The sequence below is a fragment of the Brassica rapa genome, chromosome A06 (assembly GCF_000309985.2).
Source record: "Brassica rapa cultivar Chiifu-401-42 chromosome A06, CAAS_Brap_v3.01, whole genome shotgun sequence".
Taxonomy (NCBI): domain Eukaryota; kingdom Viridiplantae; phylum Streptophyta; class Magnoliopsida; order Brassicales; family Brassicaceae; genus Brassica; species Brassica rapa.
Genome location: NC_024800.2, coordinates 21,159,562 through 21,187,468, shown reverse-complemented (window position 1 = coordinate 21,187,468; position 27,907 = coordinate 21,159,562). Strand labels below are relative to the sequence as shown.

Here is a 27,907-nt window from a genome sequence, read left to right as displayed (position 1 = left end):
TCTAAAAAATCTTGGGAAATCTGTTTTTTTAGAGCAAAAAAAAGGTAACTATGTCCCTTTAGACTAATCTGTACTACTTTATGTCCTATTAGACTAATTTTTTCGAAAATGGCAGTAATGCCCTTAAAATTGTAATTTTTTAAAAAAGATAAATAATGAGTTCGACAAGCGGGATCGATCGATCCAGATTTACAAGTTACAGTGGATCGATCGATCCCGATAATTATTCAGAACAAAAAAAAACGCGAAATATATACTGATCGACCTGGTCCATTTCACTCGATCGGCGAAGGTCGATTCCTTACAGATCGACCGATCCACTAGGAATAGATCGATCGATCCCGTGCCCAGGAAAGAATCCCAAATCGATTTTTTTGGTTTTGTATGATTATATCCGGGTTGATTCCCACTTGATTTGAACCGACCAAGCATGATTTCAACTTTTTAAGCTCGATTTCTCTGGGAAAAAACCCTTAATTTCCCATTCACGAACAAAGGGAGAGAAAATCAAATTCTCACCCAAAGTTCATTAACCCTAACTCACTCAATTCTCTGATTTGGACGATTATTTGGCCTAACTCATACAATTTCGTGAGCTTTTTACGAATCTATCACTCTTTAGTTCGTTCTGCAAAGGTATGAAACTCTATCTCCACTTCTTTTTAGAGTTTGAAAATAGAAAGGTAAAAGGTAAATTTTTTGAGTTAGTTAAGATATTTAGACTTCAATCATGTGTTAAGGTGATGATTAGAGAAGATTTTGTACACAATCATGGTTTAAATCATATTTTTGGGATAGATTTAGGGATTTTAGATTTTTGTTATTAATATATATATGTTGTATTGTTTTCAAATTTCAGGTATGGAGTTGGAGTTGCCTAATCGTTTATACGGTGAGGGATTGGAACCTCAGGTTAAGAAGATTAATAACAGCTGCCGACTAAAACTTCTCGAGTTGCTAAAAGAAAAAATGGAACCAGAATTCGATGAAGTTATGAAAGATCCCATTTTTTCACAGATTATGGTTATCCAGAAGAATGATCTGAAGTTTTCGGCGAGGTTGGTACACTCTTTCTTGTGTAAGGAGTTGATGACAAGCAAGAGACATGAGAAGTGGTTCACTTTCGCTAGGAGACCTCTGCGTTTTGGATTGCAAGAGTATCATGCTGTCACTGGTCTGAAAGTGAAGCGAGAGAATAACAGTGGGCTAGTGACATGGAAAGACGATAATGGTTTTTGGAGCAAGCAGATAAAGACAAATGGAAAAATAAATTTGCAGATCATAAAAAAGAAGCATTTGGAAGAGAGCAATACCTGGACTTGGGTTGATAGGGTGAGACTGATATATCTTTGCGTTATTATGGGTGTGGTGATGGGAAAGGATGAGAAGGTGAATATCCCGCATCTGTACATGAAGTTGGCGATGGATTTGGAGAAGCTTCGGAATTACCCATGGGGTCTGTATTCGTTTGATTTCCTTCTGAAGCAAATTGATAAAACAAGGCATAAATTAGAGCAGAAAGAGGGGTATCTGATGGAAGGATTCTTGTTTGGTTTCCAAATTTGGATAATGGAAGCTGTTCCTGCTTTAGGAGAGATTTGTGGCACAAAAGTCAGTAAAAATTTTACAGGTCCACTGTGTGGTAATTGGAGAGGATGTGCAAAATGTTCTTATGAAGATATCATTGGCGTTGAGAACTTATTCCCAGAAAACGTATGCAAATTTATTTTCAAATTAAAATATTCATTGTCTTGTTCACTTTACTAATGATTTGATTGATGTAGGGGATTTTGCATTCATTCATGGAATCCCACATAGATGGAGTGGTCCTTTTGGCAACTGATTTTGTACAGAAGGATGAGAAGAAAGATGAAAGAGTAGATCGTATTTTAGATATGATCAATAGTAAACATGATTGGAACAATCATGTTTGGGGAGTAAAAGAAGGTACGAACTCTGAATTTGAGGAATCTGGCGAAGAGAAAGGAGAGGATCAAACAGCTGATACTGAGAGAGGTGAAAATAGTCATGTTGCAGGGAATGTTGATGGCACAGCTGATGTTTCGGGAAGAAACAAGAGAAAGCATGCAGACCGAGGAGCAGAGTCAAGGAAAAAGAATGTTTTGTGCCACCTAGCTGCTTCATCAAAAGGAAATATTGACACAGATATGAAAAATTTCTTGGAGGATCTGGTACAAGCTTCTTTTACTGCTTTTGGGGAGAAATTCTGTCAGCAGTTCTCGGACAGGTTGGGTAAGATTGAGACTGAGGTTACACAACTCAGGACAGCTTCAGAGAGAACTGAGCAATTTGAGACCGTTGTAACCGACAGATTGGGGAAAATTGAGGCTGAGGTTACACAGCTCAGGACAAGTTTAGTGGTGACTGAATTGGTGGGAAAGAGTGATCAAGCAAGCGGTCCTAGCTTGACCAAAATCAACAGTGGTCCTAGCACCAGCAAAAAAGGCACTGCTCCAACAAAGAAAAAGGTAACTACTAAGAGAAAGAGTTAAAAGATGTTGAAAGCTTGGAACTAGGCGATGGAATGTAGGTCTTTGAAGCTAGGTTGTTAGAACTTGGAATGAGGCGGTAATATGTATTTGAAACTTGTCGTTTATGTAATCACTATATTTAATGTAATATGTATTTGGAAGTTTGTATGTTTATTATGGATTTCGAACTTGGCGTTTATGTCTATTCTCTATTTTGAACATGAAACTTGTATGTGTAATTTGTAATTGTACGTGTTTGTCAACAGGCTGTAAAAAACCAAGAGTTAAAGACTGCTGATTCGTGTGTCAATTTACCTCGTGCAAAAGTTACTCAATCATCAGCTAGTGATCTTCGTATGGGTACACAAGAGTTTTTGGAAAGTTGCATGAAGAACCTTCCATTAGACACATTTGTGAAAGGTTTGAATCCTTCTCAAGCTAAAGTCGAAGATTCATTGGATTGGTTGGAACTTCCTAAATCATTGAAGAAGCCAACAGATTCATTGGAACTTCAAAAATCATTGAAGAAGCCAGCGGTCCGATTAGATGACCGAGATATAGAGCTAGACGGCGAAAATTTCCCTGATCGCTGCTTGGTGTTTGTGCATCCTACAGATTTTAAGAAGATGCAGGACTGGCAAGATACACGAACGTATGTTATTCCTTTGTATATATCATTCGGTTGATTTTCTTAATAATTGACATCTCTACCATTGTATTTTGTTTACAGAGCTATACAGATTGGTCCTTCTATGTTAGACGGTGATCTAGCCGGACGTATTATGTCTGCCAGCAGTTGGCTTAAAAACTACGTAAGCATTCGACTGGTTATTTCTATAAAATGTTACCTATTATATTACTGTATACATTACAGATTTGTCTTCGTTTTTGTAGGAAATTGATGCTATAATGTATGTTTTCCGGGAAAGAACAACATTGAAACGATGGAACGTAGATCGTGTTGCTTTCATGACATGCGTCTTCAGCGACCTCATTGCTAAGGATTACCAGAATTTCTGTAAGGGAATTAAAAAATACACTATGGATCCATTACTACTGCAATACGGTAAAGGTGAATTGCCTTCCCATGGAAGAACACAAATGTTGTGGAATGTCGATGTGGATCGGATGTACGTTCCTGTCTGGGTCAATTGCAACCATTGGATTGCTTTATGCATCAGTTTTGTGACTAGGAATATCCAGGTGTTTGACTGCGGGGGTAAAAAAAAAATCAAGGAAGTGGAAGCTTTCGCGCAGCTTATTCCTCGGATTGTCAAGGCCGTGCAGTCATTGACAATACAGAAGCATCTCCACATCACTCCGTACAATGTTTCCTATGTACCTATGAGTGGTCTTAACCGACTTCAATGTCATTGTGGTGTGTACACTATAAAACACATCGAATGCCACGTGCTTGGGTTGGACATATTTATGGTGAATGATGAGAACATCTGGGGAGCTCGGATAAAGATTATGTGGGATCTATGGGAAGCAGCTAATGATCTAGAACTGATTGAGAGAATGTCAAAGTATGAACCTATTAAGTGTAGTAAGCCTGCCGAGTATGTTGAGATTGATGATTTATGATTTATTGTTGGTTATGCTTTTTTAAACTTATTTTGTAATGATTTTAGGAGTTTGTGTTTTAAAGGTTTTTTTCTATATACAGTACTTGATCTTACAAAATGAAAGACAACATTAACAATTGCGAATCCGGTAAATCTAAGTAGATCGATCGATCTGTTCCATTACGCTCGTTCGGCAAAGCTCGATCAGGGTTCGGGATCGATCGATCTGTCTTTCGGATCGATCGATCTGTCTTTCGGATCGATCGATCCCGAACCCTGAGCATTATGCAGAACAAACAAAAAACGCGCAGCATCTTTTGATCGACCTGTTCCAGTACGCTCGTTCGGCAAAGCTCGATCGCTTTCAGATCGATCGATCTGTCTTTCGGATCGATCGATCCCGTACCCTGATAAGTCTATTTTATGGTTTTCATCGGTTAAATCCGGTTTAATACCCACTTAAATTGAACCGGAATAACACGATTTTACTCATAAAATCGTGATTGTGAGATCAAAACCTCACTTTTATCTTCTTCCCCAATTTTTCTTGAGAGAATGGAATCAAAACCCCCTTCATAAATCCTATCTCTCTCGATTTAACTCCGATTTGGACGATTCTTGAGCCTAACCCACACGATTTCGTGAGATAATTCCGAATCTACCACTCTTTCGGTCGATCTGTGAAGGTATGAAACTCTATCTCCACTTTTATAGTTCGAAATTTAAATAGCAAAAAGTGAAATTTTAGTGTTATTAAGTCGTTTTGGCTTAAATCGTGTGTTAGGGTGATGATTAGTGACGATTTTCCATATAGCTCTTGCCTTAATTCGTAGTTTTAAGTTTGATTTAAAAATTTAGGGTTACTTATTTTATAAAAAAATTCCGAAAATTGGGAATTAATAGAGTGAGATTACTGATGCTGTAATGTTAGTTGTTGAGTTGCATAGGTGTTGAATCATTGTCCATGTCAATTTACTCAGTTTTACATTTGAGAACTCATTTGTTAAGGTTTGTGTGCAGAAAATGGTGAAAAAAGGAATACCGAAAAAGACCAAGGAAACAGCTGCTTCGACCTCAGCGCAGCCCGAAAGTGATGAGCCTCGGGAAGCAGCCCCTTGGCCTCGTGACCCATTGACTCCATTCTCTAAACTCCCTACAATTCATAACCGACAAATCTCAAGTAAGAAGGAGTTGAGAGAACTTGCATCCTACGCACACCGCGATTACTATGCTGGTTGGAGTGATTACCACTGCATTCTCTACAATGGTTTGCAGCGGATGAGATTTAAACCAACAAAGTTCATCTGCGATTACACTACAAAGGAGTTGGGAATTGTGCGGGATGTCAAAAAGATGTGGAAAAACATGGGACTTGGGACTCTTGGCTACAATCCACAACCATTATATCCAGACTTGGTTATACAGTTTCTCTCTTCAGTTGAGTTGCACTACAAGTCCGAGGTAAACAAAGTTGCTAGCGAAGGTAAACTTACATTCCTATGTAGAGGACTGCTTTATGAGATGTCTATACACGAGCTGTGTATACTATTCGGATTTGAGACCCGACATGAGGCATGCTCTTTACCCAAGTTCCCTTGTGCTTACTTGTTGTGGAGCCAGATTGCAGACAGTTCTTATGTATCTCGGGAAGCTAAACTTGCAATGCTCAGAAACCCGGTCTTGCGAGTGGTAGCAAAATATCTGGGTCATCTTCTACTAGGAAAATCAGAAGCAGGATCAGTTACTGAAGATGAAGCGCAGCTTATTCACTACGGGCTGCCATTAGCTCTCAGGCCGACGTATGGTGTTGCAGATGAACCTCCAGCAGAGCTTTCGGTAAACATGGGAGCATTGTTTGCTCAGATGTTGTTTGAAAGGAAGTTTAGGGGTCTTCGTCCTCTTGACAGGAAGCCTTTGGATGAGTCTATTGGCAGTCTACTTACTCGGATCTTCATGCACCATGGTATTGATCTTTCGGATACTCCTTGTGTGGATACGGTTGACAGATTTGATGCCCAGTTCTTCCTAAACACCAAGATCCTTCATTCTGGTACAATTTACCGTTTTACCATGCCTGATGGGACAATCCTTCACTGCAAGCTTCCACAACCCGCTATCACATCTCTGACGTCTGTGGAGAACATGGAATTCAAGCCTCCTGCTGAAGTTCTTTACACGCCTCCTCCACCAGCTTCAAAACGTCGTCGTGGTTCTTCTTCTTCTGGTCCTGCACAGACACAATGTGAGGATGACACCATTCCGGATATCTCAGTCGATCATACTCCAAACCCTTCTATGGAGTATTTGTTACCACCATATACTGGTCAGTTTGATTCTGGAGCACCACCATTAGATGGTACACAGCAGCAGCAGTTCGCATGGACTGCCGATACATTAATCAAGCTCTCGACGATGATGCAGACTGTGTGGGGTGCACTCGCAAAGATTAGATGTCCACCTACTCCTTCCTGCTGCCGCGCTCCAAAGACTTCAGAGGCAGCTGATATGACTAGAGACGACGCAGAAAATGAACCATCTGATGAAGCAACCGATGAAGAGCGAGGTTCACGCCTCCATAGGAGCAGACGAGCACCAGGACAGAGTAGGAGCTGCAGTCCTGACGACCACCAATGATCAGTATCAGTTATATCTTTCCATTGTATTCCACCGGTTTTTTAAGTTTTCTGCGCATTTCGAATTCGGATCTCGATTGTTTGCATGTTTTATTAGTCCAGTTTGGATTATAACTTTGATTAATTATATAACCTATGGTAAGTTATCATTCTATTAAGTATAGTCATGTAGGAGAGGATAAATGGAGGTTTTTATCATATTCTCTCTATTTTGCTGAGTTAAATTTGGTTCAAATAAGATGTATCAGAGTATTTGATCGATCGTTTCAAACGGGCTCTCGATCGATCCATATTGCCGATCGATCGGTCCATATTTTCGATCGATCGGTCGGGACGAGATCGAGCTTTGCCGATCGAGAGAACTATACCAGGTCGATCAAAAGATTGTCCGTGTTTTTGTTTGTTTTGCATATTGATCAGGATCGACCAATGGATCGACCGTTCAATATACAGATCGATCGATCCACACTTAGTGGACATCACAGTTTGTTTAAGGGATTGATTGAATCAGATCTCCTAACCAAATTAATACGGCATGAAGATTAAACAAAGTCCTCCCAAACTGAAACAAAGTTACTAATATTCAAGCAAATATAATCTGAAAAACTGAAACAAAGTTGTCACAAACAGAAACAAAGTTACTAGAAATCAAGCAAAAGAAGTTTGTTAAAATTTCACTAAATTGTGAAGAACACAGCAAACAAATCCACTATATTGGCATCTTGCAAGTTGCTCTATTATGACCACTAAGACCACATCTACTGCACTTACGAGACTGACCCCCCTGTGATCCTTGTGATGATCGGATTTTGTCTTCAACAGTTTCATATCTGCGTTTTCTATTTCTTCCAAGAGATCTTCTTGTCTCAGGCGGTAGCACTTCAGAATTTTCCACAACTTGTGGGACAGACCAACCATCTTCAGGAACTGAAATGGGATTTATGCTTTCTTGATAAGCTTCTCTCCAAGCTCCCGTGGTATACAAAAAATCAGTCAATGTATATGGTTCTCTACCAACAAAGAAACCAGCTTTTATTGCGTGTCTACAAGGGATTTTCGAGAGGTCGTACTTCCCACAAGAACAAGTCCGTTTGTCCAAATCAACAAAGCAGTCAATTGTATCGCCTTTAACAAGCAGCTGGCTATCGGTTACAGGGTAAACTGCGAAAGTTTTCCCCTTTCCAATTCTCCTATCAATCTTTTCCTCCACATCTATGGTCAAACGGTGGGTGTGCTTTGAAATCAACTTCTTACGCTTAAAAAACCAACGTGTCAGCATTTCTCTAATACTGTCCAACAAAGGAATTACGGGAAACTCTCTCGGCGAACGCAACGCAGAATTTATCGACTCTGCAGGATTGTTTGTCCTAATGTCATACCTGTATCCATGAAATTGACATCTAGCCCACTTTCTGACATCTGCTTCCATAAGATACGTTCCAATTGCTGGACTGATATTGCAAACATGAGCAAACGTCTTCTTGAAATCAACCACTCTATAAGCCTTTGAAGCCTTAGAAATCAACCCAGCTAATCCCTTCCCCTTGAAATATGATATCACATTATTCAACAAATGATGAATACAGATACCATGTCTCGCTAGGGGATACACTTTCTCCACTGCCTTCGCTATTGACACTTGTCTATCCGAAATAAAAGCCAAACCATTATCATCAGCAACAACAACTTTTAATTCTCTCATAAACCATTCCCAAGACTGCTCATTCTCAGAGTCTACTATCCCAAATGCAATAGGATATAAATTTGAATTTCCATCTATAGCAGTTGCAACCAGTAGCACCCCTTTGAATTTACTCTTCAAGAATGTTCCATCGACAACAATGACACGCCTCATGACTGTGTTAAAGCCTCTGATCGATTGACCAAACGCTATAAACAGATATCGAAATCTACCATCGACGTCAGTCTTGTAAGAGGAATGTGTACCCGGATTGGCCTCTCGCAGCATGTGCAAATATTTTGGTATTTTCCCATAACTTTCCTCTGGAATACCTCTAACAGCGTTGACTGCATATTCACGGGAATCCCATGCTAAAGATTCAGAGATCTCACATCCATAATCATTGCGCATAATCTGAACAATATCTTTCGCTTTAGGCCCTTCCTTGATACCTTCATATTTATGCATTATCAGATTGCCTATCGTTTTCGCTGAAGCTGTCCTTCCGGCACTGGTTTTGTTTGAAGGTGCGCAGGAATGTACACCGACATACTTCTTAATAATAAAATATGTGGAGCCCTTCAAACACTCAGCTCGAGCACCCCAAAAGCACACCTTATCAGCGCATCTAATACACCAAACTGATTTATTGGAGTTGGTAACTGTGTAGTGAAAGTTATGCTTCATTGCACATAACTCAAACCTCGCTTTCAAAACTGTTTTGTTGAGGAAAAGATCTCCCGTCTTAACCAATTCGACCACCTGACTCTTTGCCAATTTTTCTCTGTTTTCTTTTTCAGCATTGATCTTCTCAGCATCATCATCATCTCCTTCAACCTCGTCTTGCTTCATTTTTCCTTTCTTCTTCTCGTTATGCTTGTCAGCATCATAATCATCTCCATCAACTTCACTTTGCTTCATCTTCCCTTTCTTCTTCTCGTTATGCTTAGCCCCCTTAACAGTATTTGAAGCGGTCCCAATGTCACAAGGATTTCGCTTGTTCTCTTCACTAGTACTTGCATCAGTTGGCATCTTATTAAGATCAATGTCGATCTTATTTGGATTTCCTTGCTTTGCTTTATAGCTGACACACAATTGAGTTGACTGATGCTTCTTACAAAACCCTAGAAAATTTTGAACTTGCCTTGAGTTTCCAATGATCACTGGTGGACAATTTGATGAATTGATCAATCCAATAGGAAGGTAACTCAACTCCAAATCAGCATCTGTTTCTTCAAAACCAAAATCCTCTATAACAATTTTCTGTAACTCTTCCAGAGAAGACTTCAATTCCAAAGCAAGTAACCTTCCCCCTTTCTTTTTATCAACATTAAAACTCCAACCTGAAGATACAACCAATTCCCAAACACCACATGAAGCATAGACATGAATCGTGGTAGAAATAATGTGAAAATTTTGTGAAAATTTTGTGAACAATCAATGGAATATAGAAGACGGCTAAGAAGGTTGCCAAGGTATTTTTTGTCGTTTTTTTTTTGTTCTTTTTCGTTTTTTTTTTTTTTTTTTTAAAAAATCGATTTTTTTTAAAAAAATAAAAGTGAATATTCTCAAATATTTTGTTTCCATATTTTTAGGAACTGATTTCTTATCCGTAGAATACAACTAATATGTAGAAATCAATTTCTACAGTTTTTTAGAATTATAGTAATGTTTAGAATTTGATTTCTACATGTTTTAGATTTATAGTAAATCTGTAGAAGTCGGTTTCTACATGTTTTAGAATTAGATTAATGTGTAGATTTTGATTTCTAAGAATTTTAGAATGCTAGGTTAAGCGCGGAATGTGTATTCTACATATTTGTAGAATACTCCTATTTACGTAGATCACGTATTCTAAACATTGTAGATTCAATGAAAAAAGTAGATTTCGTTTTCTACTTCGTAGAATGTCATTTCTACTTTTTTAGAACATAATCTGAAATTTATAATTATAACTTTTTTATAACTGGAAAATATACCATTAAGTTCATATAGGTATTTTAACAAATGTTACTATTTTTCCAAATTTTTTTTGTTTGTAAAACTATTTATTAAAATTATTTTCATAAATATTAAAGGGTATTATAGGAAAATATGACACAAAATATAGATTAGTCTAAAGGGACATAGTTACTATTTTTTTGCTCTAAAAAAACAGTTTTCCCAATAAAAATCTTTAATAAAATCCAATTGTGTGATTCCTCTAATCACCCACTATAGTCAAAGCTGATATTATATTGGTATCTCATTCTTTTATCTTTGTTATTTTCGTAAACAGTGCAGACCTAAAAGGCCCATGGAAAGCCCAACTGGAGAGAGGAGTCGTTAAAAAATTCCGGCAACAGTAAGCAACGAATCATCTGTGCGCCGGCATGGAAACCTAAATAGAAATCAACTTTTACACACACAAAAAAAAAAAAAATGATTCGATTTTTCCGCCTAAACCCGTTGCCGAAAGCATGGAACTTTCTTTTCTAGAATTAAAACAGAGCGTTCTGTTTCCTTCTGGGCCTTGTCTTTAGCGTCCGTGAGACGTGGACAAAGGATCGCCATCAGACACCAGAACCCTCCACGTAAGCTCTTTCCCCTCCTCGTGACGTGTTTCTTCATTTCTGGGTTTTGGGTTTCCCCTAGAAAACGCCAATGAGCAACTTTTTTTCTTCTGAGGGCTAACGATTCGAAACGATCATTATAGAAGATGACAAGTGTCAAGAGGAAACTAGACGATGAACTGTCGTCTCCTTGGTTCTACACCGTTTGTACCATGGGAGGAATGCTCAGTGCTGGAACAACACATCTCGCTATAACCCCTCTTGATGTTCTCAAAGTCAACATGCAGGTTCTTGATTTGTTTCTCTGCTTCTTGATTTCTTGAAATGGGTCTTGACCTAATTGGATCTTCATGATTGAACAGCACTCTTTGTTTCTTGAAATTGGTAATTTGATAATAAGTCAATTTAATTCTGATGCTAAAAATCTATAATCTTGTTTATTTCTCCTAATGACTGAACCTGTTTTCTCTTTGTGTTATGTAATGATGTTTAAAACTGCTGTTTTTGGCTAGCTTCATTGGTTCAGAACAGTCAATGACAGATCACACACTCTCACTTTGCAGGTGAATCCTGTGAAGTACAATAGCATTCCCTCAGGTTTCTCCACTCTCTTAAGAGAGCATGGCCATTCCTATCTCTGGAGAGGTTGGTCAGGGAAGCTCTTAGGCTATGGCGTTCAAGGCGGATGCAGATTCGGACTCTATGAATACTTCAAGACGCTTTACAGCAATGTCTTGCCTAACAATAACAGAACTTCCTTATATTTTCTCAGTAGTGCTTCTGCTCAGATATTTGCAGATATGGCCTTATGTCCTTTTGAAGCCATAAAAGTTAGAGTTCAGACGCAGCCCTTGTTTGCCAAAGGGTTGCTTGATGGGTTTCCAAGAGTATATAGAAACGAAGGTCTTGCTGGGTAAGCCCTTGTTCTCAGAATCATTTTGATTATCTGTCACTTTGCGTTTGTTTTTTTTGAGTCTTTATCTCTCTCTCCAAATGCAGCTTTCACAGGGGGCTTTTCCCGCTCTGGTGTCGCAATCTCCCATGTAATACATATTCTGTTTTACTCTCTTCGTGCATTGCTTCACTAAATCATTCTGAACATTATCATCTCTCTGTATCAGTTTGATCTTATTCTAGTTTAGACATTAGCTTGAAGATATGAAACAAATATTTGAGCTATGGATTGCCCATTAGCTTCTTTTTTTTTTGTGAAATTGGTTCTGTTCTCTACCAAAACAGTATCTTATAATTTAGGGGTTATTTTTGTTTACTCTTTTTCTGGGGTTATTTTGGGTTTGGGTATTTTCCGTTTTTGGTTAATTTGGTTCTGCCGCAATCAATGAGCCGAAAAATAATTTCGGTTCGGTTTTTGATTATTTTTAGTTTTATAATTTTTTTCCGAAAATAACCAACTTTTTGGGATTTCAGTAAAATTATTTTAAAAATCTGGATAAGTTATATAGCTAAATTCGGTTATTTTCTGTTATTTTTGGTTAGTTCGGTTCGGTTATTTTGGTTGATTTCTGTTATCTTTGAGTTTTTTTGGTTTTTCTTGTTTCTTTTTTTCTTTTTTGAAATCGTAAACCAAACTGAAAACCGAATTTTCAATCTAAACCGAGCTCAAAACCGTAACCAAGCCGAAAAACTGCAAATTTTGGTTCGGTTTGGACAAAATCTGCAGGCCTATGGTGATATTCTTATTGATTATGTCTCCTATGTGGTTTCAGTTTCTATGGTGATGTTCTCAACGTTTGAGCAGTCAGTGGAGTTTATATATAAGAACATTATCCAGAAAAGGAAGCAAGATTGCTCTAAGTCGCAACAACTTGGTGTCACATGTCTAGCTGGCTACACTGCTGGAGCCGTAGGTACAATCATCTCTAACCCCGCTGATGTGGTTGTTTCGTCTCTCTACAACAACAAAGCCAAGAATGTGTTGCAGGTAGTCACTTAACCATCATTAATAAATCAATCTTGAAAATCCATTCCACAGAGAAAGTATTCTTGCGTGACATTTTGCTTACTGCTTGATGAGCTTCAGGCTGTGAGGAACATTGGGTTAGTTGGTCTTTTCACCAGAAGTCTTCCTGTTCGAATCACCATAGTGGGGCCTGTCATAACCTTACAATGGTTCTTTTATGACGCCATCAAAGTCTTGAGTGGATTGTAAGTAGTCTTCTCTCCAAATTTCCATATCATAAGCTCTGATTGTCATCTAACCAGTGATTATACGATATGTTGAAAACGTAGCCCTACAAGTGGAGGAGTTGAGAAACCGGTGGATGCAACTAAATTAGCAGTGTGAGGCTTAGAAGAGTAGATTTATCATGTCAACATCAGAACCAGAAACTCAAAACATATTATTATGTATGATTGTTATGCAAGTAGATACCATCTTGTGAGTGAGTGTGTCGTGTAGCGGTTCAAATGACCGTTTTGATATGTTTTTTTTTTCCACTGCAAATGCATTTGTTCAACCGCTGGATTTGGGTTGTAAGTAAAGTGCCAATAATGATATTTTTTTAAAAAGGAGAGTTCTTATATTGGTTATGTTACGGACCATCTCGGCTATCAAAAGAATGATTTGAGAGAATACTAAACTCCTCTTCATTCATTAATATTATAGTGCTAAATAGATGTTTTTGTTAGAAATGATTAAATGAATAAAATTTTGGTTGGATTTATGAGTTATCTTCTACGATCTAGATCCGTAATAACAATGTTAATACTGTGCATATATTTATATTTGTGATAACGTGAATCTATCACAATTAGGCGATGGTATTATTTCTATATTTTGTATAATAAGTATGTATAATTTGACTTTCTATAAAAAAAAAGGAATGTACAATAATTATCTATAGGAAACAACTGTAGTCCGAAACTAAATTCGTGGTCACGTGCGGAGACATGCGATCCTATAATCACTAGCCGACAGTGACATGTCTCACGTCTCTGTCATTGTAAGAAAAGAGATGATGATGCAAAAAAGGCGAAAAATGTACAATCTTCATCAACCAATCTGAAAAGTCAACATAATAAGTCTTAAGTTCTCATAAAATCAATTAGTCGTCAACTGTTAGTTGGTAAACTAACTCTTAACTATATGCATCTAACAATAGGTATTCTTGTAACGAGCTAAGTTGGGCATTGTAAGCACATCCCAACTCTAATAAAGCTACAACGTTTGGCTTATAATCATTCTCACAAAAATAACTTTTCTTGTTTACAAGATTAACAATTTTAAATTCGCTACTTTGCAAGTTGCAACTATCATTAGACCAGATGATTAAATAATAATTAAATGGGAAACGAATGAAGAAGGTGAGACGAAACAACGTTTAGGTGATGAGCACTAAGACCCCCTTTCCTCGTTTGCACCATCCTCTCTCCTTCATCATCATAACAAATCCACAAAAGAATAAATCTTTACACTCTGATTGTTGATTCAGCGCATCCACTAGCCCATTCTCTCAACAATAGTAATCAGAATTCTTAATCTTAATCCTAATCCTAATCCTCTGTTCTGCTATTTTGGTACAAGCTCCTCTGTTCTGCTATTCAGGTACAAGATCCTCTGTTTTTGTTGTGTTTCTTTTTATAATAGATTCCTCATTTATTATTTCTTTTGATTATTTTTGGTCAAATGGTCGATGAACAAAATTTTATGATTTATGATGCTTGATCTGATGTGGGGGATCTGATCTCATTCCAAGTTCGAAACTTCTGAAAAAAAATTGCTTCTCTTTTTTTTTATTTGGGTTTCTTATCTAATTTTTTTTTATCTCCATTAATAGTGTTTGTTGGATGAAGAGAAGAAGAAGAAGCTGAAAATTGTAAATATAAAGTTTCATGGGCAATTCATGTCGTGGTTCTTTTAAGGACAAAGTCTACGAGGGAAATAATAGTCGTCCCGAGGAAAATTCAAGAACCACCACCAACGATCATTCTCCGACCGCAGAACAAGACTTCCCCAAAGAAGATTCGAACAACAATCCCGTTCCTTTAAAAGAACCTTTTATACGGCGTAACATGGACAATCAAGCTTACTACGTTCTTGGTCACAAGACTCCCAACATCCGCGATCTATACACCTTGAGCCGCAAGTTAGGACAAGGACAATTCGGGACGACGTATCTTTGCACCGAGGTCGCCACAGGTGTTGACTACGCTTGTAAATCTATATCCAAGAGGAAACTGATCTCGAAGGAAGATGTCGAGGATGTTAGGAGGGAGATTCAGATAATGCACCATTTGGCGGGTCACAAGAACATTGTTACGATCAAAGGAGCTTATGAGGACCCTTTGTATGTTCACATTGTGATGGAGGTTTGTGCTGGTGGTGAGTTGTTTGATAGGATTATTCAGAGAGGGCATTACAGCGAGAGGAAAGCTGCCGAGCTGACCAAGATTGTTGTCGGTGTTGTTGAGGCGTGCCATTCTCTTGGTGTCATGCATAGAGACTTGAAGCCTGAGAATTTCTTGTTGGTTAATAAGGATGATGATTTCTCTCTCAAGGCCATTGATTTTGGTCTCTCTGTTTTCTTCAAACCAGGTAATGTGGTATCTTCTTTAGTGTCAGAGCATCTTAGGTAAACTGTAGAGCTTGATCTATTATAGAGTGTTCATTTTGCTTTGCCTAAATGTGTTTTATTTATTATAATTTCAGGCCAAATATTCAAGGATGTTGTTGGAAGTCCATATTACGTTGCTCCAGAGGTTCTTTTAAAACATTATGGTCCAGAAGCTGATGTGTGGACTGCTGGTGTTATTCTCTATATTTTACTAAGTGGTGTCCCTCCCTTTTGGGCAGGTATGCGTTACGCTTAAAATGTGCTTCTCTTAATGCCATAAACTAGATTTTTCTCTTTTTTTTTGAAGTAATGTTAAATTGCTTTAAAAAAACTGTTTTGACAACTTTAGTCCGAGAAGATTACTATCTATATCTTTCCTTACAAACTTAGATGACCAATAAGATTACCATAAACTAGATTTCCTGAAGTTTGGTTTTGTGTTAATGGAATCAGAAACACAACAAGGAATATTTGATGCTGTCTTGAAAGGGGATGTCGACTTTGAGTCAGACCCGTGGCCTGTTATATCAGACAGTGCTAAAGATCTGATCAGCAAGATGTTATGCTCTAGACCTTCTGAACGCTTAACCGCTCATGAAGTCTTGCGTGCGTATTCACTTTATCTTCAATAAGTGGTTTACATTTGTTTAGCAACCACACAACATAATAAGACTATGTATCTTTTGTTCAGGACATCCATGGATCTGTGAGAACGGAGTTGCACCAGATAGAGCACTTGATCCGGCTGTTCTGTCTCGTCTCAAACAGTTTTCTGCAATGAATAAATTAAAGAAGATGGCTTTAAAGGTGAGTGAGCTTTGTATTTTGGAACTTTATTTTCCACATTTATTTGAGATTTAACTTAATTATGGTTAATCAGGTGATAGCTGAGAGCCTCTCGGAAGAAGAGATTGCAGGTTTAAGAGCAATGTTTGAGGCAATGGATACTGATAACAGCGGTGCAATCACTTTTGATGAACTTAAAGCTGGATTGAGAAGATATGGCTCAACTTTGAAAGACACTGAGATCAGAGATCTTATGGAAGCGGTAACAATGCATCCTTTTATAATACACTACTTCATGTCGCTATATAAGACAGACAATGACAATAGTCTTGTTGTTGTATCTTAGGCTGATGTTGACAACAGTGGTACAATAGACTACAGCGAGTTTATTGCAGCGACAATCCATCTGAATAAACTAGACAGAGAAGAGCATCTCGTCTCTGCGTTTCAGTACTTTGATAAAGATGGAAGTGGTTATATTACCATTGATGAGCTGCAACAATCGTGCGTTGAACATGGGATGACCGATGTTTTTCTTGAAGATGTAATCAAAGAAGTCGATCAAGACAATGTAACGCTTTGCTTCTCGACATGTTTTAGACCGATGTTTGTGTCTTTTTAAGCTGATATGGTGTTTCTTGATATAGGATGGACGGATTGACTATGGCGAATTTGTTGCGATGATGCAAAAGGGAAATGCTGGTGTTGGGAGACGAACAATGAAAAATAGCCTAAACATCAGCATGAGAGATGTGTAGCCACATACACAATACATATCAGAGTCTTTGGAACATTTTCTCGGTGAGGCTGCAAATGTTTCCACAGAATCAATATTTGCAATCTTCAATCACAGAGAAGGCTGAAGAGATAACTGGATTCATAGATGCAAGAAGGCAGGTGAATCCCTTGAAGGTTTGAGTTTAAAATGTATAAGAAAACCCACTGTTTCATCAGTAGATGTGAGGACTGTTTCTGTTGTCTCTCTGTTTTGTTTGTTTGTAACGATTGTTAAAGGTTTGGTGAACTTTGTTTTATCTCCATTGTTTAAAGCTTTGACCCTTTTTGGGTTTTTGAGAGATCAATCATCTTCCATTTGATAACAAATGTAATTGCTATATAAGTTGTGTGATTTCTAATGCATATTTCTAATTTAATTTATGTAATGACACGGCAACGAGAGTAATATAAAGTATAAACACTGTGCTTCAAGCCGAGGTCTATCTCTTCTGTTGTTACAGCCGAATACACAAAACATCTACCTATGAACACACAAACATATTACATGTATATGAATATATGAAAAGAGCAATAATTTAATGATATGGAATGTGGATTATGATGAGCTAATAAGTCTCAATAATGTCATCACAGTGATGTCTTGGAACCAAAGTTCAGGTTGTTCCAAACAGGTCAATCATACGTTGGTCCCAATATGGTAGATTGGAACGTGATAGGGAAACCGGAAACCCATGTGCTCCCACTGGTTAATAATCTACCGGAGCATATTATACTCTTCACGGTTCACAATATATGCATTGAATTATTTTATGTTACCTTTCATTACTATATATTCCATAAAATGGTCAAACTGAATTCATCCTTGTACAGTATATTACAAGAGGAACATTATTACCGACTAGGACCGGGCAAAAAACCCGAATCCGAAAAACCGAACCGCACCCGGTCCGAAAAAGTAATATCAAACCCGAACCAAAATTGATTAAATATCCGAACGGGTTCAAAATTTTGGTATCTAAAGAACCGAATCCGACCCAAACCGAAATATCTCGGATACCCGAATGTAACCGAAATAGATTTATATACCTAAATATATTACTTATTTTTAGATTTAATATATATTAAAAACATCCAAAATATATAATATACTTCTAAGTTATCTAAAATACTTGAAAATATACATAAATAGTCAAAAATAAATATCTAAAATAGCTAAAATATCTTCAAAACACCACAATGCTTGAAATATCTATTGATTTTGAATCCAAATATTAAAATCAAACCAGTTTATATGTTAATTTGAGGTATTTTGACATATATTATACAAATTTATATGTAATATATTATTTTGTTTTACAGATTTTGAAAATTTTTAAGCATATAATGAATATTAAAATTTTAAAAAATAATTTAAATGGGTTATCCGAACCCGAACCGAACCCGCAAAGATCTGAACCAAACCCGAACCGAAATTTAGAAATACCCGAATGGGGCTGAAATTTTTAAACCCGAAAACTCGAAACCCGATTAGATCCGGACCGAATCCGAATGGGTACCCGAACGCCCAAATGTAATACCAACTAGCCTTACAAACATAAATTATTAACAGAATTGTCATTATGCTAAAGTGTCAGGAAAATATGCTCTCTCACATCTCTAAACTAAAAAACTATTTTTACTAAATTAAAATATCATTGGTAAATACCAAATATATATAGAGGATACAAAACATAGTTAAAGTGATCAAATTAGGTTTCATTAAAAGTCAAATAACAATTATACTTCTTTTCTATAAATGTATTGACAAGCATCATGGTGGGTGATGGAGTTACACTTGGAGCATTCCGACAAGGGTTACTGAATTTTCTCGAAATTATTATTTACTTAATTCACATTAGAACAACATAACCTTATAGTAAGAAATCATTTACATGGAAGTGAGTTCTTCAACTAGAAGAATGAACACAATCTAAAGAACAGAAACATACATCTTTCCCACTGATCATAAAAACCAGTTTGTCTTGGCAGATACGGTGACATGTATGACAAATCGACCGAGAAACACTACTGTTTGTAGTAATCTCTATAGTGAGACCATCCACTTTGATCCTATGACTAGGTTTCAGATAAGGATATTTCCCTATCATGCATCCAATATTTAGAGTGGTGATGCAATCGTGGCAGATGTAGTACAACATCTCTACATTTATTTCTTCTTCGCATATCTCACCCCATGAAAACTGCTTAAATCTCTGGTAACTTTTATCACAATATAGAGTGAGTGGATGAACGTCGTGCTTGTATTTTACCAATCTTGGTAAAGTCACACATTTGAAGTCCAACCGGATGTAGCACGTGACATAGTACACCACATTCGTTGAATATTGATCACAACCCTTGCACAAATATTCAAAATTTGAAGTTGAATAAAAGAGAGGGGGTGGAGGGTGGGCTATATGGTTCAATGGATCCGTAAAGGAAGCACAATTTACATCGATTTGGAACCCACAATCCTTTTGACTACACTGATACATGAATCCATAAGATTCTCGGTGACATATAGCAAGTGAAGAATCCTTCTTCGATATTCATCATGTCGATTCGTAAGATTAATGGATGACGATGCTAAGAACTTTCCATCTTCGGGGGAAGACTCCCACATGCCTCGTGGAGAGCGAAATCACATTGCCTGCAAGACAAGAAACGACCAAATTCAATTGGAAGGATGCATGCCTGACATACATGGCCATCTTCTTTTCCTTCACGTACCAATAGGTCATGATCATGGCTAAAATGGCGCATGGATTTACCACATATGTCTACCAAAGCCGCAAGATCAGCTTCAGAGTTGCTATCTTCTTCGTGTTCTCCTTCGATATGATCTCTACCATCCCATACTGCTTTCTTTGTTGCACAATATGAATGAGCAACATAATCACATGATTTGTCAATACATATGTATATATCCTCCATAACCAGTTTTGAGTTTTGTGCGGTGGTCCCAACAAATTTTACATATTAAGTTTCTATTAGGAATACATAGAGTATTTGAAAGATAATGTGAGTGACGTGTGAGTTTTATAACTTTTGGTAAAAAAAAAAACATTTTCTGTGGACAAAGAAATCACATTGTAAACATGCGAACATATTTACCTCCTCCTCGCAGACAAACCCACAAGCATCGGAAGTGAATGCATTATTTCTATGAATGAAGGTAAGTGTATGCTTATGAATCTTCGGATAAGTAATTGTGAGACAATCCTTGTGGTAATTAGACCGACATTGTATGACAATCAAATGCGTTAGATTCTGAAACTTCATTTCTACAAAATGTGCAAACACCATTTCTTCTTAAACGTAAAGGTTTTTTCTGAATATGTCTAAGGGGATAATCATCACTGTTTCGGTAGCCCATGGAGGTGCATGTGTTTGTTTTAGAGACTTTTAAGTTTTGTTTATAGATTGTACATAAAATACAGTAATATATGTATCAGTTTATGCTTTTTGTTTGTATGAAGCCATCTTTTGCTTGACACGAGGGATCTTACGGGTTAGTGGTTATTCCATTTTTATTCAAGTCTTTCAAAAATACTTCTAGACCAATGTAGATGCTCTTTTGTATGTTTTTGCTTTACTTGGACAAAATTAAAGGATGCAAAGATACTATATATACATGGACTCACGCTATCGAAAGAATCTTTTTTTTTTTCGTGGAGTCTGTATATTAAATAATTAATGTTCAAATTAACCACAAATATTTGGACAACTAGATAGTAATCCGCACCGGAGTGAAATAATTGATTAGATTATTTACTTTACGTTGTAATAAGAGATTTATCATATAGCTTTTCAAGGGATCGACATTTAGATATCCATTCGGATTCAGTTGATCTATTCGGATTTCAGATTTTTAGACTTAAAATCAACTTATAAAATGTTTAATAGGTCAATTTTTTTTTTTAAAAAAAGCTAAGATTCCAAAATCTAAACCTAAATACAAACAATGTTATAGCATATGTTACTAAACCCTAAACCAAAATCTTCTCGGAGTCTTCCAGACCCTATAATCAAATAACTAAGCAAAAAACACTTCTTTAAACTTAAAAGAAACTTAGAAAGTGTTTAATTCAAGTTATTAGATAGTCACTAAACATATATAGGTCAAACAAAAAAAATTAAAAAGATAAGATTTCAAAATCTAACCCTAAAAATACCAACAATACTATAACATATGTTACCAAACCCTAAACCAAAGGCTATCATGACTCACTCTACATTCACTCATCTATGTTAAAAATAATTAAATTTTAGTAAAACTAAATTTCCATCACTTAGAAATATTTATTAATACATGATTTCAATTTTTTTCTCTTTCAAGGCATTTTCGTATAAAATTTATTAATTATTTTTAAAATCTAATACATGAGAGGACTTCCTCTAAAAGACTTCTGGAAGAGTTCGATTTAGGTGGAAAACCTAAATTCTTCTAAAATTTAGACAGAAACCCTAAATTCTACTAAAATTTAGACGGGATATATCAAAAGTCTTATGTGAATCTTCCAAACCCTATAATCAAAAATTAAGCAAAAAACACTTTCTTTTACTTTTAAAATACTTAGAAAGTGTTTAAATCAAGTTATTAGATATTCAATAAACACATATAGGTCAAATTAAAAAAAATCAAAATTTAACCCTAAAAATACCAACAATACTATAACATATCTTACCAAACCCTAAACCAAAGACCGTCATGAATTAATTTACATTCACTCATCTATGTTGAAAATAATTCAATTTTAGTAAAACTAAATTTACTCATTTAAAAATGTTTATTATCACATGATTTCAATTTTTTTTCCCATCAAATTATTTTATAAATTTTTTAAATTATTTTAAAGATCTACTGAACAAAAATATTTACAAAGGACTTCTTTGTAATTCTCACGGAGATGATTATAATAGTAAAACTCAATACATGTTTTTTGTTTGGTCATAAGAAGGTTGTTGTAATTTCACTACCTTTTTAGATTATTTTTGCATTTGACTGAATTTGAATGTACACTTTTATATCTATATTATTAAAACTGAAGTACACTTTAGTAATGTTTGGAAACATGAATAGTACTATAACTGAAAATTGTTTGGAAACGAAGATAGCAGTACTACATTAATTGTATTTCCATATTTCACTCATATTAATTATATTGTCTTAACAATATTTCACATCATTAATTATATTACCATAATAATAATAGTGTAGATTTTATTTAGTAGTTAATCAATATTAGTTTTGTGTCAATTATAAAATCAAAAAAGTAAAATAACTGAGTTTTGCATAAGGTTAAGCGTTTGTTTTAATTTGATTTACTATAACATTTTTTTTTTCAATCAGTGGAAAATTACGTAGCCAAAAACATAATTCAAAAACATGTTTAGTGAATAAAATCATAACTTAAATCAAAATAATAAAAATGAATTACATTCATTGTCACTTAATTTTTCACTCAATATAATTGCTTACTAAATAAAAAAAACTCTTTCAGTTTCACTTAATTTAGCAAAACACATAAAAAATATCATTTATATTAGTTTATAAAATCAGTTAGGCATGAACACTAAATATCCACTTAGGTACGAGTCGTTCCTTTCGGGTATCGTTTTATTTTGTTTTAAAATTACTCACTCCTTGAATATTATAAATTTATGTGTAGGTTTTGAGTTGAATCCTTTTGAGTCTGGATGAGTTTGGTTCTGATGTATATGACCCTAAAATATCTAAATAACCAATGTATTTGAAACGGGTTTGGATATTTGTACCAAAAATAACCATATTATCTGATTCGATCCGGATCTTTTGAATACAATTAGTTATATTACGACATATATAAAATATAAAACACTAATTATGAAAAACAAATATTAATGTATAAAAATATAAGTATAGTTTTATTTTAGTAATTTCATTAATTATATTACTTTAACAATATATCACATCATTAATTATATTTACCGTAAAAGTAATAATGTAGATTTTTATTTATTAGTTAATCAATATTAACTTTGTGCAATTATAAAAAAAATAAAAATGTAAGATAACCGAGTTTTGCATATGGTTAATAGTTTGGTTTAATATGTTTTACTAAAACTTTCTTTTGTCTTAGTTCCAATTGGTGAAAAATTACATAGCAAAACACATAATTCAAAGGCATAGTTTATATGAACAAGATAATAATTTAAATCAAAATAATTAAAAAGTATTACATTTATTATCACTTAATGTTTCACTTTATATAACTATTTTATTAAATAAAAAATTCTTTCTATTTTTCTTATTTTTGCCAAATATATAGAAAGAGTTTCCTTTTTAATCTATTTGCAAAATCAGTTAAGTATGGACATTCGGATACTCATTGAGGTACAAGTTGTTTCTTTCGGGATTAATTTTTTTGGATTTTTAAATTAGGCGCTACTTGGATATTATAAATTTATGTATGATGCTTGAGTTGGATCCTCTCGGGTCTGAATGATTTTGATTTTGATGTGTAGAAATATAAAAATATTTAATTTACCAATGTATCTGAAAAGAGTGTATATTTGTACCAAAAATAATCTTATTACCCGATTCAATCCAAATATTTTGAATACAATTAATTATACGACGACACATCTTAAATATATAACACTAATGATAAAATAACAAATAATTTATAAAACCGTAAAAATTAACACCCGCACGGGCGTGCGGGTCAATCTCTAGTTTAAAATTAAGTTTTAAGTCATTTTTGGTAATTTCCCTTAAATATATTGTGTCCCATATAAAATATTTTTCTAGATCTGCCCCTGCACGCCACAGAGTCTATTGGTTAAATGTTTTATAAAAAAATATAAAACCTGAGATACTCAATTTAAGCAAGCACAAATTTCAATTCTCAATTTTCGTAAAAAATAATCACTCTGTTGGGGAGAAGTCAAACAGAGAGAAGATCACTGAGATAAAATTAAACTTCATTGTATTTGAAAACGCAGTCATAGAGCCTCCCTCCAAGAAACTCTGCTACTTCAATATGCTTCACCTTCATAGCAAAAAGGATGGCACATGGCTAAGGAGAAAGAAGCAAGAAAACACTAAAACATTTCTTTTCACTAGTAAAATTACCCACCATTCCGATCTTGAGAGAATCACACTTGAACTGAGCATAAAGGTTAGTCTCAATACCACGACCCTTATCATGAGAACAGCCACAGTTAACAAAGCCAAGACTAGTTAAAATACTTGTTCAAATGCTCTTCACTTTCACAATATAAACTGAGACTCACCATGCCTTCTATGATGACCAAGTCTGCATCAGCTGAAATGTCAGCAAGCTCCTGTGATACTCTTGACAGATCTATAACCTGAAACATGTTTTAAAGAGGGAGAAGAAGGTAAACAAAAACTCAAGAATCTAATGAACAAAAACCCCATTTCTCTTACCGCTAAGTCGTTCCCTGAATTTGCTACCTGAAGATTCGAAGTATCAACGCCTATCAGTTGGCCATCCTCATCATTCAACTAGTAAATCATGACTACTAAATCAGAATCACCATTTAAAAAAAAAGGCTGAAAGTATCAAGAATCATTTCATTCAGTTTACCTGTGACAAGATCTCTGTAAGCTCGGTATATGTTACATCGTTGATGGCTGGCAGATCGTTAGCAGCCAGCACCACCTTCAAAGGGAAGAAAGATGAAGATATGTAGCACAGTTTTAGAATATACTCTGGCATCAATAGTAAAAAGAATGAAACCTGCATTCCTCGACGAAGCATCTCTCTTGCAAACGGCAGTATACCCAAAATGATGTCTGCACCAGAGTTGTCAACAAAAATCACTGCCTGTCATGAAAAAGCAATGGATTTTTTCAAGCGGTCTCTATCTCTGAGGTATCAATAAAGCAGCAAAACAAAGGAGTGACCTTCTTCCAGTGGTTCTTGAACCAGTTGGATTGGAAGCTGTCCAAGTCATCAATGACCCAAGGTCTCGGAACCAAGTTTTGAGAGGTAGCCAAGAAAGATAAACCATCTCTTGAAAACACCTCAGCAAGCTTTAAAAAAAAAAGACAAGAGTCAGTAAGTGACGACGACATGCTTCTTGTAGGAATGTACAAGAAAAAGAGATATTTACCTGAGCAGAACCAAGATCGAAGATGTTACCAGCAAACATCCCTCTCACCAAATTTTGTAAACGCTCTCCTTCATCTTCAATAGCATCACTCAGACTGACAACTTCAGGAAACAGAGATATAGCCTTTGCGTTCTCTTCATCCTATTGAATATGAACTCATTATAATCAGAGAGATAGAGAGTATCAGAGAACTGGTGCTATCTTAAAACCTGAAGATAGAGAATTCATACCTTCACTTTCTTGAATATGTCCATGAATCCTAACTCTCTGAGTAAATGCTCACGAGCTCTGCCGAGACTCTGTAAACAAACCATAAAGCTCCATGTAAAACAAAGCTCATCACTACAGTGTAGTAGTGATCATACAATTCAAGGGGCCATTCTTCTGACTTACAACGCCATCTGGTGGACCGCCATGGCTCTCTGGATCTTTCTTCCAGTCTTCTAGAATTCCCCCATATCTTCCCATATTCAAAGTAAGATATTAAACGCAAATCGAAGAGGCTTAAACACAATCTCTGAATTGCATACACTTCAAGAGTACTTCAGAAATTATGATAAACACACACACACACACAAACAAGCAGGACACAAAACTCGTCTACCTGATGAAGGTGACACTAGCAAGAGATTTCTTAGGATACAAACCTTGAGTAAATACCACACACAAAAATGTACCTTTCTGCAAATTGTTGAGCTCTTGCAGGAGCATCTGAAACAGTTGTATCACTTTCTGCACGTTTCCTGCGAATGAAACAGATTTCGAAGATTGAGATTTTCTAGTTAATATGTTTTCTATAAGGTTTCAGAAGCAACCCTATCGTTTCCTCCTCATTTTACTTAAGTAACAAAGCTCATGAAAAATCCAGATAAGTCAACGCTACAACTACCAACGAGAGTTTCCTGTTAATTCTTGATTACAAAATCAAAGCACCCGATCAACATGAATAATCACTGGTTAACAAAAAAAAAAACTCAAGATTAAAGAGAGAGAGAAGAAACTTGAAAGAAGGGATGGAGTTGGCGAAGACGTTGATCCAGGAGATCTCAGTGGGAGTGGCAATCTTGGGATTATCCGAAGGGAATCTGTAAGGAATGGTGCAAGCCCTGTAGTTTACTTCTATTGGCTTCGGTATTAGTGGAAACGGTACCATCTCCATTTCTCTTTCTACCACTCTGTGAGCTTTAACGTCTTTTTATGTCTGACGCTAGACTGCTGTATCTTCACCACCACACGATTAGATGTCTTCTGTTTCTGGTTTTTGTTTGTATTTAAATCCAGATAGTGTAGCCAAGTTCCAAACTTTGTGGTGTTTATAGTTTCCACAACGAGATCAGACAGAGAAGATCAGGAAGTAAAAGGAGTTAGGGGGTTTTTGGGCTTCAAAGACATGGAAAACATGACACTGAGTTGTCTTTCTGGCCAATCCAAGTGAACTTGTTTTGAGGGTAGACGTACATAAATCAAAGCCAGTGCTTAAGTTGGTGTGGAAGAAGATTCACATGTGTCCCTTATGTTGTTGATTTCAGACAAGATATTCGCTTAACCAAGCTTTTTGGAAACTGGCAAGTGTTGTTCAATATTCGCTTAAATAAGCTGGAGCTCCTGTTCCCTGCAGCTATCTACTGAACAAAATATACTGATGCCATCTTGGACTCAGGAGAAACCTCTTCGGTAATCAAGCAAGCATATACAAGTTCCAGTATACAGGAGTTGACAACTGAAAAATCAGCTGGAAACTTATGACTAGTACACACCTTGACAAGTAAAAAAGAGTTGGTTAAAGTAGTCAGTTGATCAAAATTCAATCCAAACCACAACATCCAATCCTTGAATAGACCAGTAAGTTTAGATTCATAGCAAAAAAGATAAAACTAAAGGAAGGCAGACAGATACTTCCTTTCCTTGAGTGAGAATTCATCTTCCAAGAACATAAGATCTCCAAACCAACACTGAGCCCTAGAATGTTCTTCATAGGTACCACAACACAGTGTAAGATATAGCAGGCACATCAATCAAACAAACCCTAAGCATGAAACAGCACTGTAAAGTGACTTTGTGCGCTCATTTCTTGGCCTTGGAGAATCTAAGACACCGATACTTCTCACCGCTGACAGTAATCTCCAGAGCGCCGTCTTGATTATCCTGGTTCGACGCAGTCCCCATGAGAACGCTCTTCTCCTTCTCCAGATTCTCTCTCTCCATCTTCAACCTCGCTTCCTGTCTAGCGATCTCCGTCTGCAATCAATCAATCATAAAATCAGCACATTTCTCAAAACCCTAACATTTCAGGTATAAATAACCTCGCGGCGAGAGAGCTCAGCTTTCCAGGCGGCTTCTCGCTCAGCGACTTCGCGCTCTCGCTCCTCGATGTAGCTCTGCATCTCCCTCTCCTTCATGATCCGATCTTGTATATCGGCGTCCAGAGCTTGCTTTAGCTCCTCCACAAACTTATCCACCACCACTTTTATCCTCAGAGACATTATTTTTATCCTTCACAAAACTTCCTCACCCTAACCGCTTGCATCAGTCTTAACAATCTATTCCTTTCTTAAACCGACTAACGATTTTCAAAGTATGGTGGATTCGGATCCTTTCTCTCGTGGAGCTTTGCGTGCGACTTGTGGAGGAGGACAGAGACCATTCACGATTGGTGGAATGTATTTGGGCTCACCTTATTAGCGGCCTGCATAAACTTGTGGCTAGAGGATTTTTTAATT

The 27,907-nt window shown here is 36.3% G+C and overlaps 6 protein-coding genes across 10 annotated transcripts; 3 read left to right on the top strand and 3 right to left on the bottom strand.

Annotated features, from left to right (window-relative positions):
- Positions 1–31: 31 nt before the first annotated feature.
- Positions 32–8,474, top strand: LOC117126164. Its single transcript, XM_033273607.1, has 6 exons — positions 32–1,713; positions 1,785–2,489; positions 2,759–3,144; positions 3,223–3,304; positions 3,387–3,526; positions 7,957–8,474. Exons 1-6 carry the CDS (start codon positions 835–837, stop codon positions 8,201–8,203), a joined length of 2,439 nt encoding a protein of 812 aa, XP_033129498.1. The 5' UTR covers positions 32–834; the 3' UTR covers positions 8,204–8,474.
- Positions 8,208–9,406, bottom strand: LOC117126136. Its single transcript, XM_033273552.1, has 3 exons — positions 9,212–9,406; positions 8,284–9,136; positions 8,208–8,236 (listed from the first exon to the last, which is right to left on the bottom strand). The coding sequence occupies exons 1-3, from the start codon at positions 9,404–9,406 to the stop codon at positions 8,208–8,210; spliced, it is 1,077 nt and encodes a 358-aa protein (XP_033129443.1).
- A 1,317-nt stretch (positions 9,407–10,723) lies between these two features.
- LOC103874186 (mitochondrial phosphate carrier protein 1, mitochondrial) lies at positions 10,724–13,476 on the top strand. 4 transcript variants are annotated; one of them, XM_033273638.1, is made up of 7 exons: positions 10,724–10,947; positions 11,042–11,213; positions 11,490–11,839; positions 11,926–11,969; positions 12,654–12,868; positions 12,968–13,092; positions 13,177–13,476. In XM_033273638.1, exons 2-7 carry the CDS (start codon positions 11,073–11,075, stop codon positions 13,229–13,231), a joined length of 930 nt encoding a protein of 309 aa, XP_033129529.1. In that variant the 5' UTR covers positions 10,724–10,947; positions 11,042–11,072; the 3' UTR covers positions 13,232–13,476. The 4 variants fall into 4 exon arrangements, with proteins under 4 accessions (XP_033129529.1, XP_009150847.1, XP_009150848.1 ...); XM_009152599.3 differs by having other exon boundaries at positions 10,726–10,947; positions 11,070–11,213; XM_009152600.3 differs by having other exon boundaries at positions 10,728–10,947; positions 11,073–11,213.
- A 1,302-nt stretch (positions 13,477–14,778) lies between these two features.
- Positions 14,779–17,044, top strand: LOC103874185 (calcium-dependent protein kinase 6). Its single transcript, XM_033273623.1, has 7 exons — positions 14,779–15,481; positions 15,596–15,739; positions 15,954–16,106; positions 16,192–16,307; positions 16,381–16,548; positions 16,633–16,857; positions 16,934–17,044. The coding sequence occupies exons 1-7, from the start codon at positions 14,779–14,781 to the stop codon at positions 17,042–17,044; spliced, it is 1,620 nt and encodes a 539-aa protein (XP_033129514.1).
- Positions 17,045–23,881: 6,837 nt separating this feature from the next.
- LOC103874184 (damage-control phosphatase At2g17340) lies at positions 23,882–26,710 on the bottom strand. Of its 2 annotated transcripts, none has more exons than XM_009152596.3 (12): positions 26,189–26,710; positions 25,865–25,930; positions 25,581–25,647; positions 25,418–25,486; positions 25,188–25,328; positions 24,979–25,107; positions 24,812–24,898; positions 24,659–24,733; positions 24,499–24,576; positions 24,342–24,419; positions 24,181–24,247; positions 23,882–24,097 (listed from the first exon to the last, which is right to left on the bottom strand). In XM_009152596.3, exons 1-12 carry the CDS (start codon positions 26,344–26,346, stop codon positions 24,084–24,086), a joined length of 1,029 nt encoding a protein of 342 aa, XP_009150844.1. In that variant the 5' UTR covers positions 26,347–26,710; the 3' UTR covers positions 23,882–24,083. The 2 variants fall into 2 exon arrangements, with proteins under 2 accessions (XP_009150844.1, XP_009150843.1); XM_009152595.3 differs by having other exon boundaries at positions 24,185–24,247.
- A 285-nt stretch (positions 26,711–26,995) lies between these two features.
- On the bottom strand, positions 26,996–27,854 carry LOC103874182. Its single transcript, XM_009152594.3, has 2 exons — positions 27,491–27,854; positions 26,996–27,425 (listed from the first exon to the last, which is right to left on the bottom strand). Exons 1-2 carry the CDS (start codon positions 27,668–27,670, stop codon positions 27,252–27,254), a joined length of 354 nt encoding a protein of 117 aa, XP_009150842.1. The 5' UTR covers positions 27,671–27,854; the 3' UTR covers positions 26,996–27,251.
- Positions 27,855–27,907: the final 53 nt, after the last annotated feature.